General features: G+C 43.7%; 1 protein-coding gene and 1 long non-coding RNA gene across 13 annotated transcripts in view; one reads left to right on the top strand and one right to left on the bottom strand.

Moving 5' to 3' along the window:
* Nucleotides 1-16,317, top strand: part of PCDH15 (protocadherin related 15) — a 630,962-nt gene that overhangs the window by 533,739 nt on the left and 80,906 nt on the right. For all 12 annotated transcript variants that reach the window (XM_074544551.1, XM_074544552.1, XM_074544553.1 and 9 more), the window contains 3 exons: nucleotides 139-444; nucleotides 2,290-2,514; nucleotides 10,309-10,425. In XM_074544551.1, the coding sequence (XP_074400652.1) occupies nucleotides 139-444; nucleotides 2,290-2,514; nucleotides 10,309-10,425 (648 nt within the window). The remainder of the gene's footprint in view (nucleotides 1-138; nucleotides 445-2,289; nucleotides 2,515-10,308; nucleotides 10,426-16,317) is intronic.
* Nucleotides 1-16,317, bottom strand: part of LOC141729673 (uncharacterized) — a 112,208-nt gene that overhangs the window by 76,826 nt on the left and 19,065 nt on the right. The gene's annotated exons all lie outside the window — the stretch shown is intronic.

Below are 16,317 nucleotides of genomic sequence, written 5' to 3'. Positions count from 1 at the left end.
TGAAGGGCTCTGGTTAGCCTGGCTTCTGTCACTGGGAATGGAGCCATTTGTTTCTGTGGGATGTGAGAACCTGGTTTCTGTCCTGTGGGTGTCTCCCTCAGAGGTCATTAACCCACGGTTTTCCTGCTGTCTCTTCAGGCGACAGATGCAGATGCTGGGGTTAATGGGCAGGTCCACTACAGCCTGGCCAACTTCAAAAACCTGTTCAGGATCACATCCAATGGCAGCATTTACACGGCAGTGAAGCTGAACAGGGAGGTGAGGGATCACTACGAGCTCATCGTGGAGGCGACCGACGGTGCCGTGGACCCGCGGCGCTCCACGCTCACGCTGGCCATCAAGGTGCTGGACATTGATGACAACAGCCCCGTGTTCACCAACGCCTCCTACACTGTCTGTGTGCCAGAGAATCTCCCACCAGGAACTGTCTTCCTGCAGCTGGAGGTGAGGAGGGGGTGAGTGAAGGTGGCGCGTGGTTGTTCTGTGATATTCAGGGTTCTTGTTTAACTCGGCAGTGAGACTGCAATGCAAGATTGTGAATTGCAGCATGGGGGTAAGTTCTTTTGCCCAGAGAATCTGTGGCTACTCCTGGATCCCTGGAAGTGTCCAAAGCCAGGTTGGATGAAGCTTGGAGCAGCCTCAGATAGTGGAAGTTGTCCCTGCCAGTGGCAGGGGTGGCACTGGTTGGGATTTGATGTCCCTTTCAACCCAAACCATTCTGGGATTCTGTGATTCTGAGAAATGCTTGGCCTTTAGCCAGGTACCAAAAAAACCCTCTAAAGATAAGGTTATTTAGGAAATAACAGCAAACCTACACTGCCACCATCTACATAGGCAGGCAGCTATGGGCCAAGGGGAAGAGTTTCAAACTAAAAGAGGAGAGATACAAATCAGATGTTAGAAAGGAATTGTTCCCTGGGAGGGTGGGGAGGCACAGGGTGCCCAGAGCAGCTGTGGCTACCCCTGGATCTCTGGAAGTGTCCAAGGCCAGGTTGAACTTTGGGGCTTGGAGCAGCCTGGGACAGTGGAAGGTGTCCCTGCCCATGGCAGGGGTGGCACTGGATGGGTTTTAAGGTCCCTTCTAACCCAAACCATCCTGGAATTCTGTGATCCTGGCAGTGGCCAAAAGCAGGTGCTCAGGCTGGAGAACTAAAAGCAGCTTCAGTTTCCACAGCCATTTTCCCAGAGCACTGTGCTCATTTCCCACAGCTTAAACCTTCAGTGAATTCTTCATTCCTTGTATCTGTGCACATTGAATACGATTACAGCAACACAACTAAACTCAGGATGTCCTCAACAGTTTGCCCTTAAATTTCAGAGGGATATTTTGTGAGGATGTGTGGGGGTTCCAGTTGCTGGGTATTGGTCTTCAGTTTCTCTGGGTCTGGATTGAAGGCACTTGAGACAGTAGTTCATGTTCAGACTCAGGTGTTTATTATTTCTTATCAGTAAAACAGCCTCACTACTGTGAGTTCAGCAGCTTTTCATTAGAAGGCACAAAATGGCAACAATCTCTTGTTCCAAGGGCTTTTAAGACTAAACTATCCAATTAAGAGCTGACACCTGGATTATTTCCCCTTTTAACCCAATAACTGATCCCACAGAGCTGCAATGGGGACTTTTCTGCCCAATTACAAAATGCCACCCAAACCCATGGAGAAGAAGGAAGAAGAAGAATAAAGAAGAAACCCAGGATGTCACCCTGTTCCCTCCATCTTGCTTCCATCCACAACACACTAAAAATCCCAAAGCCTCAATTTCTCACCAAGTGATGCACCTACACTGCTCTATATAATCTATTGCACACTTTTGTGGGTTCATGTCATTATAGAGCACAACACAGCACAAAGTACCACAACTCCATCAGAAGGGTGCAAGAGAGATTGATTACAGCAACAGGTTGCTTTTGTACTTTTTCAAGATATTTGCATTCACTTAACAGACACATTCGCTGCTCATTGGTTATAAGAAAGAAACAAAGTTCTCAGTAGGTGATGAAGGAGCCAGCTAACGTCCATGTAACTTAACTTTCTCTTCATCACGTCACCATGGTGACAACCTTGGTGTCTTCCTCAGGAAGACCCTTTGCTGGCTCCCAAGAACAACACAGAATGTCTTTCCTACAGGTTCCAGTTTATCTTGAAGTCCAGGAAACTTTCTCCATGAATGAGGATCAGAGTCAGTGCTGCCCTGGGGGTCAGGGCACCCCAGAGCAGACAGAGAAATATTCCTGGTGCCCTGGTTTTCCACAAGGACGGATTTTGTGTGATGTCCCTCTGTTCCCTGCAGGCCAAGGACGCGGACCTGGGAGCAGATGTGAACTATCGGATCCGCACTGAGGAAGCCCGGGAGCATTTTGCCCTGGACAAGCACACGGGAGAGCTGTCGCTGCGGAAATCCTTGGATTATGAATCCTTCCACGACACAGAGGCAACCTTCACCTTCCTCGTGGAAGCCTTCGACAGCAAGGGCACCATGCCACCTGGGCTAGCCACTGTCACCGTCAGAGTCAAGGTAAAGGGGGCACTGCTCAGCCAGCAGCATCTTCTCCCCGAATATTCCACCACCATGCAGGTGGAACACCAGCACTCTCTGCTCTCCTGCACCTCCCTTATATGAGTCTTATTCTGTTCACACTTTGTAACAGCTGTAATTGTTCTCCTCATGTGCAATTATGTAGTTAAATCCTGGATTTATGAAATCAATGAACACCGGCCACAAATACAAACGTTTTGTCCTCTAGAATCTCTAAAATAATCTATATTCTGAAATAAACCCCTCATGGAATTGTTTGCTGTGGTGGTGTTCACAGGGGTCTTAGGATGAGGGAAGAGATGAGAATGTTGACGTCATGTTTCAGAAGCCTTGATTTATTATTTTATGCTATATATTATATTAAAACTATACTAAAAGAATAGAAGAAAGGATTTCTTCAGAAGGCTGGGTAAGAATAGAATAGGAAGAAATTATAACAAAGGCTTGTGGCTTGACTCTCTGTCTGAGCCAGCCGGGCTGTGATTGGCCATTAATTAGAAACAACCACATGAGACCAATCACAGATGCCCCTGTTGCATTCCACAGCAGCAGATAATCAATGATTACATTTTGTTCCTGAGGCCACCCAGCTTCTCAGGAGAAAAATTCCTAAGGAAAGGATTTTTCAGAAAATATTATGGCTACAGTTTGCAAAAGTGACGCAATCACTTTTCAGCCCACAAATTGTGATTTTAAGACCCACCGGGGTGTGTTGAGTGCTGGTGTGGCACAGCACGCCCTGGATTCCAGATTCTGCTGCTGGAAAATCCAGCTCTGCAAAGGAACAGCCTGATTTAGTGTCTTGCACCATGAGTTGCAGTGAGCTACAGCCTCACCTCAGGGTTTCAGGGGCATCCCCAGGGGTGCTGGTGTCTGTTTGGGAGTGATCCACAAATGGAAAATGTTTTATCTGTGACTAAAACACTTCCCCATCTTCATTTCCCTGTGTCCAAGAGGAGAGGAGAGCTCAGATGCCTTAATCCTACCCATGGCATTCCCAAAGGTGCAGCTCTGTCAGTCATTCTGTCCTTTTGAGCAGTTGCTTGAGTTTTTGAGAGCTGTGGCAGAAGAGAGACTTTAATTGCTCCGATTTTAGAGAAGGAGCAAAAATTGTAGCAGGACTAAAAGCACAGCTCACAAATGTTCAGTTTAAATGTGTCTGTGAAAAGCATTTGCCAGTCATAAGGGTTCAGCCTGTTCTGTATCTGCAGGTGCCTGAATTGCCACTTGGTTTTGAGTAATTCTGTTTGTCAGTCTCTACTGAGCTCACAATTCTTTTAGGACAGTAAATGTCTCCCATTAGTAGCTCTGGTGACAATGCCAGAAGGCTTCTGTGATGCCTCTCTGTCTGCAGAATGTCTCAGTGTGAGGTGCAGGTCACCTGTTCCTGACTAATCTGTGCTTTTCCCCAGCACATTCCACGTCATTGGCAGCAAACAGCTTTTCCATCATTCCCTGAGCTGCTTCTGTTGGACTTCTATGGAGCAAGATGCTCAAACCTCAGGTTTTTTTCATAAAAGAAACCTTTTCCCAGCACGCTAAATTTTTGAAAGAATGGTTTGGGTTGGTTTGGGTGGGTTTTTTTAAAGGTTTTCATGTAGGATTGTGTTCAGAAAAAAGCTGTTTTGATTGTGTGGTTGATTGTATTAATTAATGTCAGGGAAAATTGCAGTTCAGCTCTGGCCTCAGTACCAGCAGCTTGTGCACATTCAAAGGAGGGAATAAGGAATTTAAGGAGGGGATTAACAGGATCAAAAGATCAGTTTATGCTCTCTTGGAAACTCTTCCCACACACGAGCAACAAAATGGGAGCATGATGATGCTATGGAGAGGCTGGAATACCAGGCTGGAGCCAGAAGTAAAAATTTGGGAGTAAAAGATGTTTGGCTGAGAGCAGAACAGGACCTGGGAAGGAGGACAAGCAGGGGATACTTTAAGTGAGAAAGAAAATAAATCCAATTTAAGGTGAGTGTTTTCATACTCAGTGGCAGGCTGAGTTTTACAACAGATCAGGGGACATAATCGAATATAATTTAAATGCTTGAGATGAGGATGGTGCTGGAGTGAGAGGTAGGACAGGGGAATTTTGAGTGGCACTTGAGAGAATGGGGGAGGACTTGTGGAAAAGCCAGATTTAATATCCCAATGTGTTGGGCAGATGTCATTAGCAGGCTTTATGTCAGGTGACAGATATTTTGAACATTGGTCACAAGAGGTGCATGGATGGTTTAAATTTAGCTTAAATATGAACTTCCCAGATACAGAATTCACAGGGGTGAGGGGAGAGGGTGGAGGGTGAAGGCAGGATCCTCAAGACACCTCAGAAGGCTGATCCAAGAGTCAGAGCAGCAGGAGCAGGGTGCAGAGTCCTGAAACCAAGTGAGAACAAGAACAGGGCACCCTTTCCCTCCCACTCAGCATCTTCTGCTCCTGCTGCAGGAACTGGGTGTGTTTCCTCTGAGTAGTTCCTCAGCTTTCCCTTTATTTACAGGCTGGGCTTTGAGTAATTACTTTAATACAGGGTTTGAGAGCCCAAATAGGAACTCAACCAAGTGCAGATGCCCCACAGCCCCCAACATAAGAGCACAAAATTGGGCTAGAGGGAAGCAGAGGCAGTGCTGGGGCCAAGCTCATGTCACCATCACAGATTCAGCCCCTCCAACCCTGAGGACTTTATTTGTGTTATTACTGAGTTCTCCAGCCCTCTGGGGCTCCCACTGCTCTGTTCACATTTGTCATTTCTCCCAGCCCAGCTCTTCACTGCAAGCACTGTAATTTTTCCTGGGTAATGGAATTGTGTTAAGCAGCTATGGATGTCTGATGGTGTCGTCCATCATTTGTGAGCTATCCAATGGAATGAGCACACCCAAAGCTCCCTGTGGCTGCAGGAGGGGGATGCACACTGGGCTGTTCTTTGGACTCTCAGCCCTGGGCATGACAAGTTACAAATAGTTTGTATTAACCTGCCCTGAACTAGGTCGAGGCGCAGATTGCAGAGTGGGGCTTTCACTGCAGGAGGAATAACTTCATCTGTACCCTCACGTGGGGATGGAGCAAGTCATTGGCCTCTGCTGCAGCCAAAAGGCTCCTTGCATTGTGAGGATGTCCTGGGGCTCCTTTGGCAGAGAAAGCCAGAGGTGAATCCATGAATTCATGGAATCATTTAATTGGAAATGGCCTCTGAGATCACTGAGTGAAACCAATAATGCTGCACCCCTAAACCATGTCCTCAGGTGCCACTTCCACACTTGTTCTGAGCACTTCAAGGGATTGTAACACCTCCTCTGCTCTGGGCAGGCCCTTTCAATATCTGGCCACCCTTTGGGTGAAGAAACCTTTCCCAATATCCAATCTGAACCTCCCCTGGCACAGCCTGAAGTTGTTTCCTTCCATCCTGTCATTGTTTTCTGTGAGAAGAAACCGATCCCCACCTGACCCAACTCCTCTCAGGGAGTCATAGAACAATAATCATTGCACCCATTCAAGTATTTCCAAGGAGGAATAGTCTAAGTGGCCTTGATTTCTTCCCACCACCTCAAACACACCAAGATTTTTCTCTTTTCCCCATTCTCAGGTTCATTTGACTACTTTCTTAATGTTTCCCCTGAAGCTGGAAGAAGCCACGGGGTGTCTGGGAGGGCTGAGTTGGTTTTGCTTCTTGTTGGACACAAAAGCATCCCCTCCCAATCCAGATGATTCCCAGTACTGGAAAAAGCAAAATCCTTGCAGTTCAAATTATTAGGATTTAGCATTTGGAAGGAACTGTTATGGTAATAGGGTTTGATAAGAGAAACAGTTGCTCTTAAGTGAGTATTGCATTCCTAAACGTAAATAATTTCTGTATCATGGGGCCTGTAAAACCTCTGCATATTTTATGTTGTGTCCTCCTCTTCTTATTACCAACAATTTTTTTTTTTGGCTTTTTCTTGTTTGTAAAAGTGCTTTTCTTCTCTTTGTGGTTTGGGGATTGGTTTGCTTTGAAGTTTTTCAAGGACATTGTGTGGTGGAATGAAGCCCTTGTCACAGGTGAAGGATCCAAAGTGAGAGAGCAACAAGAATGAATAAAAACCAGAGGGTTTCAGTTTTAACAACGCCAAAGAAACGAGCATGAGGAGACAGTGAGGTGATTGAGAACTGGCTGATCACAGGGGTCATGATCAGTGGCACAGGATGTGGTTGGTGGTGTCACTGCAGGTGTCCCCAGGGCTCAGTGCTGATCCTAGGATTTGTTAAATTGTTCCTCAATGATTGTGGAGGAGCAGCCCCAGGCACCAGCACAGGCTGGGGAAGCAGCTCTGTGGGGAAGGACCTGGGGGACACCGAGCTGTCCCTGAGCCAGCAGAGTGTCCTGGGCCCAAGGAGGCCAATGGGACCCTGGGGGCAGCAGGAAGAGCCACACAATGAAGATCTTTCCCCATTTAAAGAGCAGCCTCATAAAACTTACAGGAAGGTTAAAAAAAATCAGCTGGATTGCCTCCAAAATATTTCTCATTTCTGGTGACACTAATGGAATAACGAGCCTGGGGTTGGGTTACACTGATGGTAAACAGATTTATTTCTTTCCTTCCATCTCAACTGATCAGTTCAATCATTTGCCAGTCATTTATTGCCTCGTGTATTCCATCATGAGTATTATCCCTTAATTTATAGGATGAGCTACTTTAGGGCCTGCTGAGCACTAAATGGGAAAGAGATGCAGTTTTGCCCTGTTCTGTGCAGCTTCAAAGCCCTGTGTAAAGCAGCTTGCACCCACTCACAGACAAAATTCAAGGAGCCACTTTGGCCATATCAGCATCACCACAAGGGTTTGAACTTGGTGTTAAGGTGTGATCATTGTGAGAGGCCAAGAGGATGGGAAGGGACTTGAAGTTCTTGATACTCCAGTATCTGGTGAAATCAGGTATTTCTTGGAATCCCAGAGTGGTTTGGGCTGGAAAGACCTTAAAAGTCATCTCATTCCACCCCCTGCTATGGCAGGGACACCTTCCACTGTCCCAGGCTGCTCCAGCCTGGCCTTGGGCACTGCCAGGGATCCAGGGGCAGCCACAGCTGCTCTGGGCACCCTGTGCCAGGGCCTGCCCACCCTGCCAGGGAACAATTCCTAATTCCCAATATCCCATCCAGCCCTGCCCTCTGGCACTGGAAGCCATTCCCTGTGTCCTCACCCTCCAGGCCCTTGTAAATTCTCTGTCTCCAAGGCCCTCAATCCAATCATTGCTATCAAAGAGAATTTAATGCTGGACAGATGCAGAGGTGGAGTTTTCAGGTTTTCAGCACAGAGAGACTTTGGACAGCAAATATTTGGAGCAAGTCCTGGGCTTTGTTCTGAGCAGAGTCCAAAGCCCCGGATGTGTTTTGCTTGTAAACAGGTAAATAATTGAAGATTACATCTGATGGCTTCTTAAAACACCTCTAACCCTTGCACAGAAGTGGGTGCAGAACATGAGTGCAATCCCCAAGCACTGGTTCAGGAAAGGGGCAGTAAACCTCCCCCAAAGAGGTTGCAAGAAGTCATGAAATCACCTTTTAAATGTGAGGCACAATCCCACAAATGGGGCCAAACTGCAGCATCTTTAAACCTTCCCCAGTTCACTGCTCCAACCACATAAATCCAGGATGGATTAACTCAAATCCAGACTCCTATTAATGATCAGACATGCTCCAAAATATGGAAATGGGAAATCTGGGAAATGGGTTCTCCATATTTCTCACTTTGAAATACCTGGGCTGCCTGTTTTGACAGTAAGGTAATAACAAATTTACGTATATAATACCTAATAACATATTTACAGATAACTACAAAGCAGCCTTTGTGTGACTGCTTCTCTGGCTGCAGATTTATTCTATTTTTATACAGCTTTATTTACAAAACAGAGCAAAAGGCAAAGCATAACACCCCCAAAGCTGTCTCCCTACCAGAGATACTCTTTATCTACCACTTTTTGTTGGTTTTGTTCTTTCTTGCTCCAGTGGGGCAGCACAAAAGCACTGCAGGATCCTGACATCCTTCCCCTGGACAAAGATCAAGGATGAAGTGCAGAAAAAACACAATTTGGGAGGGATCCCACTTCCCCAGCACATTCCTCCTTCTCTGAGCAGGACACAGCTCATTCCCAAGGCCGGTATTTATAGGAAAAAAAGATTGGTAGGAAACAAACCCTGCCCTGCCTGCAAGGAGTATGAAAATGGTGAACAAAAATGTTGGGAAGTGTGACTATCACCTGGGAATGGCAAAGAGGAGAAACAAAGCAGGAAGGGAGGGAAGGCACTAAGGAGCAATCAATATGTAATTTAAAACTCATTAAGGCAGTCTCTTGCTGTAATGCACTGGTACTAACCCAGGTGCTCCCAGACAGGCCAAACACAGAAAACTCCCTGAGGTGCAGCATTCCCAGCATAAAATAGCCTTGGGAATGTCACTGTACATGGGATATTTATGGTTCTTTGGTTTATGGGGACACCAAGGGATCTTTCATACTTGTGCCCCACTAGGTTGGAAATGGAAATATTTCATACCTGGGTGTTAAACCCCCTCTTCCTCCTCCTTCAGTGCTTTGGGAAAAGCTCTCCTTGGAGTCCAATCTTTGCCTGCAGGTTCCCATGGAATCATGGAATGGTTGGTGTTGGAAGGCACATTAAAGCCCATCTCCTTTCATGGACAGGGGCACCTTTCTGTCACTGGACCAAGTGACATCTCCCAGTTAATAACACACTACATTAAATGAGTGACACACTGGTCTGATTTGAATATACCACAAACCTAAAGACTTTCTACAGGAGAATAAACTTTTATTGGAAAAAGTGTTTTGGTAGACATCATCTTTTATTTTATAAAAGGAAAATTAAAAACCAGAATTTATTTTTAATATCCACACAAAGAGAAGCAACTCTGGATGACCCTGCAAAATATTTGAGATATGTTTAGGTGTATACAAATATAGACATATATTTATGTATCCTTGCCTACTTCAGGCACAAGAATTTGTGCAAGTGTCCTTTTATCTTTCAAAGGACATCTTATTTCCCCTTAATTTATTGGATATTAGAGGTAACAAACACCACTAAGCCAGAGCAGCTCATTCCTTTTGGAAAATGAGCCGAGCTTGCTGCCACAGGAGCAGGTGGTGTGGAATTCTCTGCTCTGTTCTCTTGTGGGGCTGTGTTTTCCTGCAGAATTTCCTTCAGCTGAGCAGTTCCACATCCGTTCTTCTGTGAATCTTTGGCACCTTCCCCCCTCCCTTTGTGCAGGGTTAATGGAATTGGGAGAGCCTGGGAATGGCAATCCCTATGGAGGGAGGGAGAGACTCAACAAAAACGCTTGGGAATTTTGCTGGAACTCCAGGACCAAACTCTATCATGTATAAATGCACATTGAATCTTTCGGCATCCCTGTGGCAGGACTAGAATGGGATCCTGGGCCCAGAGCAGGTGCTGTGGTCTGGGTGAGGCTCCTCTAGGTTTTTCACAGCTGTGGATGTCCTTAGGGCTGTGATATCTTGTAGCCTTATAGAGGTTGCATTCTGGTTTTTTTTAGCAATAAAATAGCTTGGATTTTTGGTTTTGGAATCGGGTGTTGAGTGAGAGCTTTCTGTGGTTAAAGGTTTTACCAGAGGAATAGGAATTTTCCAGTCCATTGATAGCAAACCACCCCACTGCTTTCCCTAGAAAGGAGTTTCACAATTATAGAAATGTTAAATGTGCCCCTGCAAGTCCCCAGACAGCAGGGAACTGTTAAACACTCCAGAGCTAAACTGTGACTTGTGTTTTTTGCAGGATATGAATGATTACTCTCCAGAGTTCAGCCAGAAGCTCTACAGGGGAATGGTTGCTCCTGATGCCGTCAAGGGCACCGTTATCACCACAGTCTCGGCTGAGGATCGGGATCCCCCGGTAAGGAAAAGCTTCTCTCAACATTCCACACCCAAAAGGGAGCAAAATCCAACCCTCTGAAGTGCCCCTGCTCTCTCATCAACTCAGAGCATGAGGAGCTTCACAGAGGAGTAATTCCTACCTTTGTTTCATGTCAGGCTGGCTTTGCTGCTCAGGACAGGCTGCATTTCCAAGCTGCCTGCTGGAGCTGGAAAATCAATGCTGCAGCTCCTGGCTGTCAGGGAGGCTTTAGGAAAGCTCTTTATCCAGCCTCAGAGAGTGAGAGGAACAGGCAGAAGGGGAGCTGTGCCTGTCTTTGGGCTGGTTCAAGAGGAGAGAACCCACAGTTTGGTGAGGTTGGCACTGTTTGATGTCACAGTCCCAGCTGAGCCATCCCACATTGGTGTGGGACTGCCGAGCTCCCCAGCTGCACATTCCACAGGCAATATTTGTGCCCAGGGCATTTAGTTGGGAATAAAGTTTATTTTTGTCCCTGTTTTTTGCTGCTGCTCCCTGGTGAAGCCTTCAAGTGACACAACTGGGCACACACCTCTGACTCATGGCCTGTTCTGAAGTTTGATGTCAATTTTTGTCATCAGAGCCTGGTGAACATCAGTGGCCAGATGATCCTCTGAGGACAGGAAAATCCAGAGCTGCTCTACCAGCCAGGTTTAATTTTTAATTGCCAGTGTTTGGCATAAGAAGGAGAATAATCCTCAGGGGGAATGTGGCCTGCACGTTAAAAGCTGATGAAGTGCTTGGACACAAATCAGGTACAGCTTAGCTAAATGTGGTATGATTGAGGCTTGGGCAGCTTCTATTTAACATTAAATAAATGTTGTTGCCTTAAAATGAGATATTTTGGGCTGTCTTTGCCCATTCTGATAAAAGCTCCATTTTATAATTGCTGTGTCTTAAGTTTTGAAGACTAAGAGATCACTGAGGGGAAAGAAAATAGTTCTGATTAAGGGCATTTATAATCCTCAGTCCTGTGCAATCAGCATTTCCAGTGCAAAGTTATTTCATTTTTCATTTAACAACCCCAAACCCTACTGAACATTTTGTACCTTTTTTTGTCACTATCACATGAACACCTGTTGATGTTTATGAAGATTTTAAAATGAAGTTACCCTGAAGCCTCTAATAAATGCAAGGGCCATAAAAGTCAGCCAGCTGTGGAGGAAAGCTTTTAAAGGAGGTTTGGAAAGGGGTTTGTTATTTTAAAATAATGGCTGGTAGTTTTGTCCCTCATCTTTTTTTATTTTAAAAGTAAAATTACCAGGCATAAATGGCTCCTTTTCTTACTGAGCCAGCCTGTGCTACTATAAAAATCTTTATTTATTTGAAGCTGGCTTTGACATTAAATGATGTCACAAAGTATTTGATGTGAATTCACTGGAAATTTGGTTTAAAAGCACACAGCCTTTTCTCTGCTCAGCAAGGGGACCTTGCTCTAAACTTGCCTTAAGAGATGGAATATTCTTAGTTATCATCAATACTTTACTTGTGTGGTTTGGGGGATTTAAACCTGTTGGAAACTTATTTGCAGGGTACTAATGCATTTATTTTATCAGTTCAGGGAAAGAAATAAGTATCTATTAAAAAAAATAATTCTAGCTTTAAAATATGACTGTTTATAAGAGCCCAACTAATTTGAAGTCTCCAAGCCTGACTTTTCCTGTTGTTATTTTGCAAGTAATATATGTAATTCCCATACCCAGAATAAAAGCCCAGCCATAATTTTCCATCATCTGCAATAAAAGCTTTTCAGACCTAATCAGCTCCTCAGAGACAAGCATTGTTTTCAGCAAATCCCAACGTTGTCAAATGAATATGGATGCGGTGAGAATCCAGCTGGAAAGGCCCAGAACCTGTGTGGGATTTCTCTTTGCAGATAAGGCAAATTTGAATTTTTCCAGGAGCAGAAGAGCAGCTCTGGGGGAAGGAGGAGGAGCTGGGAATGGAGGCAGTGGAGGTGGGCTCTCCATTTCAATAAACAAGGATTAATTTAGGTGAAGCACAAGACGGTGAAAGACACCTAGGATGTTGTTTTCTGTGGGTATTTCCTAAATTAATTAGGAATTTAGAGCTTATAGGGGTAAAAGTGAGCTTTTACTGTTAAATTAATCCAACAGAACTTCATTTATTGGAGATGGAGATGAAAGCATCTCTTGGTTGTATTTTAAAAATCCTCCCATCAATCCTTCACACACTGAGCTATTTACAACTCTGTGTATCTTCCATTTGTATCCATATGAACAAATCTGAGGGTGAAAATGTGGGATTTTCTTAATTTAACTGGTGCCTAAAACCTTAGGCTATCATGAGAATGTGCTGTTGATAAGAGGATGGGTTTTGCAGCTAAAACCCTGCAAATTTCTGATTATTATAAAGAGTTGCTCAGTTAAAACAAATAATTTGTGCCAGAGTCAAGCACTTCCTCAGAGATACTTTGTAATGTTTTTATTTCGACCTGTGGATTTCAAAGTGGTCAAAACCTCTTGGCCTGAAGGCATCAGAGACCTCTGATAGTTATTCTTCAGGTCCTTGGTGAAATGTCAATTAAAACATAAAACCCAGAGCTTTTCTCTAAAGGCCACAGCATGATTTGCAGGGCTGTTTTGAGTAAATGTCACTTTAAATTCTTACCAGTTGCTCCTTTCTTTTCTAGTTTAAATTCTCTTTTTATTTGCAGCAGCTGAGAATGTAAATTATGTTTTAAGAGCTACTTCTACATGTGTTATAAACTTGAAACATCCTTCTGGTCATTGAAATTTGGGAAGTTTTGCCTGAAAACTTTGTTTCCATGAAATCTGGTGAACCAACATTTTGTGCTTTGGTTGTTTGGAACAACCAACACTGGATTTTTTCTTTTTTTTAATTTTTAAAGGAGTAACAATTTATATAAATACATAAATAATTTTTCAAATTACTTGGTGCATCCTCAAGTTGCTCACACTGCATTTCCCAGAGGAGATTCTAGGCAATTCTACCTAATTCCAGGTATAAGCATGAAATATTGAGCAAAAAGCAACAGAATTTGGCCAGAGGGAATGATGAGGATAAAATAGAGCCATGGCTGCCAAGGGAAAGCTTGGAAACAGCTTCAGTTCTTTCTAAATAACAGGTAAACCTTACAAGAATAAAAAGCCTTGATTTTAAGCACATTGCAACAGGAATTGTTGAGGCAGCCAAGCATCTTTCCATGTGAACAATCCTGGTGCCTCTCTCCAACAATTCCATGACCTTCCTATGTGGGAGGTATCAGAATTCCAGGTGGGGTCTCACCTGAACAGAGTAAAGCGGGAGAAGCACCTCTATGAAAACATTTCAAGTCCTGCTTGGCTTTAGTTAACACAAATGTGCTCAGATTTGGGTTCTCTTAGATATTTCCCAGCCTTTTCAGGGAAAGATTCCAAACTCTGGGCAAAGGCAGCACCTGGCTCAGTCACCTGCACTTCTGGATGTTGCTGGCACAGGATCCAGTGTCCCAGCCAGCACCTACTGCCAACCATCTCCTTTTTGGGCATTTAGATCATCCTTAGTAGCTGAAGAAATCAGCCTGGATTAGTGTTGGATAAGTCCCTTGGAGACAAGGAGAGTTTTCCTCCTGCTGAACATTTTATGCCTCACTGAAGTGGCCTGGTAATGAGAGATGAAAAAATGGTTCTGAGTGGTCTCAAAGCTCTTAATCCTCCAAAAATGTGGGCAGGAGAGCACCAGGAGCTGTTTGATAAATGCTCAGTTTATTTATCAGAGGGGATTCCCAAGACTGACATAAAAAGGAGTGTTTGTTTTTCCTGTATATCCCTTTTTTGATATGGGTTATCACTGTAAAAGCTTTTATCCATTTCTGCCATGGGCAATTCCCTTCGATATCCTGCCTTTTTTTTTGATTGGAAATGTTAATAGAAACAGATGCAGAACACTAATTTTAATGAGCAGCCAGCTTCCAGAGCTCCAGAACATCCCATTTAATGCTTTATCCATTCTCCCAACACCTCCTGAGGCTTTCCTTCAGTGGAGCTCTTTTGTCAAATTGGGAGTAATTGTCCTTTTTGTCTTCCATGCACTCACTAAAAGTAACAGGCTATGAGATATTCAATTAAAGATTTCACTGCATTTTAATTGGAGGTAAAACCATTTTCAGGCTGGCCAGACCTTGATCTTTTAAAAGCTCTTCCTGTGGAATTTCAGTGATATGGGACACAAGCTGCAAATTCCAGGAGTTCCTCAAGTCATTTTACCTCAAGGCTTTAAAAGTTGGTGGGTTTTTTTGTGAGAGTTTAAAATTCAGACTTTCCAGCTTTAGCAATTCAGAATTTCAAGCCTTCTGGTTGAGTTACCTACTATAAAGAGTAAAATCCTTCAAATTTTAGGGTTTATATAAATGAAATTAAGGTGAATTTACACGAATGCACCATTCCCAACCCTGAACTGGTGTAAGACCCACCAAACTCATCCACCTGCTCTGGGCTGCCCTATCTTCCATGGTTGCTTTGAGTAAGTTACAAAAACCAGTAAAAAGTAAGTTACAAAAGTAAGTTACAAAAACTTGTAAATTTGGAGAGTTTAGCGCCACTTTCTAATTTTTTTCCATGGAACTAGCTTTACAAAACTTCCTTATTGAATTCCTCATTCTACAAATTACTCAGATTTGAGTTTAAATCTACATATAGAGATAATATATGGATATTTACATGGAAATTAACTCTGTGTTAATGATGCTGCCATGCCATGCTGATCCTTAGGGGTGAAATCCAGGCACATTTGAGATCTTCACCTGTCAACTTCAAATGAAAGCAAAATCCATTTTTCCCCATTCTTTCCTGGGCCAAGAAATGTTGTGTCTGTAACCAGTTTGAGTCCCAGAATGGTTTGGGTTGGGAGGGACCTTAATTTCTGTGTCAGAAATAAACGGCATTTTCCCCGAGCAAATGGAATTTTAAGGAATCATGCAGCCATGGAAGAAATAATTGGAGCTGGATGAGCTTTTTTTAAAGGTTTATGTTAGTCCTGAATCTCAGGGAAACTTTGTTTGGAGAGAATGAATGTGGTTCCTGCCAAGCACAATCCTTGCTCTGTGGTTTATTTGGGAATATTATCAGCTAGATTCAAGTTTTGCTGCAGACATAATAATGCATCTAAATTAATTTAGAACAGAGGCAAAAGATGATTAATATTTCAGATAATTAAAACTCGCTTCTAAATAGATTTCCCTGGGAAATCTCTCTGGAGATTTTTCTAATTACATCAGTGCCAAAATGCCATAAATAAAAAATAAATCCTGGTTTTGTTATTTTTCTGAAGTGACAGGAGCAAAGTGTACTTGATAATCACATCAGGAACAACAATAACCTGATGAGATTTTTGTTTATTTAATCACAAATTACCTGGTGTGAGGAGCTTTAATGATGATGAGGATTCTTAGTCTTCCAAGCAAGTTTAAGGCCATTTCTCCGAGCCCAAATAGGCTGGATTTCAGCAGGTAATTTGCTCTTAATTATAACATTGAAGAAAAATGACTGAAGCAGGGAATGCCAGAGGGAAAGTTGATAATGAACTCTGCTATGCCGTGATCCCAGAAATTTCTCACTTTTTCCAGGATTTGCCCTCTGCCGCATGTGTGAACTGCTTTTAACTATGAACACAACCATTTATTAATTTGCTAACCACTGGAACATGCCTGGCAGACCCCATTTGGGATGATTAAAGTTGCTGATGGCCTCATAAACCCTGCCCAGGCTGGAATTCCTTGGAGAGCTCCAAGAGGCAATGCTCAAATGACTTGTGTTGGATCAGCAAAACATTGATAGCATTTAGTGAGCTCAAATCACTTCTGTAGCCATTTCCATTGCTTTTTACAAAAGGAAATGTTCTGTTTCCATGTAGTTTGTGGCTGGCATGGGACAT

The sequence above is a fragment of the Zonotrichia albicollis genome, chromosome 7 (genome assembly GCF_047830755.1).
Source record: "Zonotrichia albicollis isolate bZonAlb1 chromosome 7, bZonAlb1.hap1, whole genome shotgun sequence".
NCBI lineage: Eukaryota > Metazoa > Chordata > Aves > Passeriformes > Passerellidae > Zonotrichia > Zonotrichia albicollis.
The sequence above is the reverse complement of the archived record's forward strand: the minus strand, read 5'-3'. Positions and strand labels throughout refer to the sequence as shown.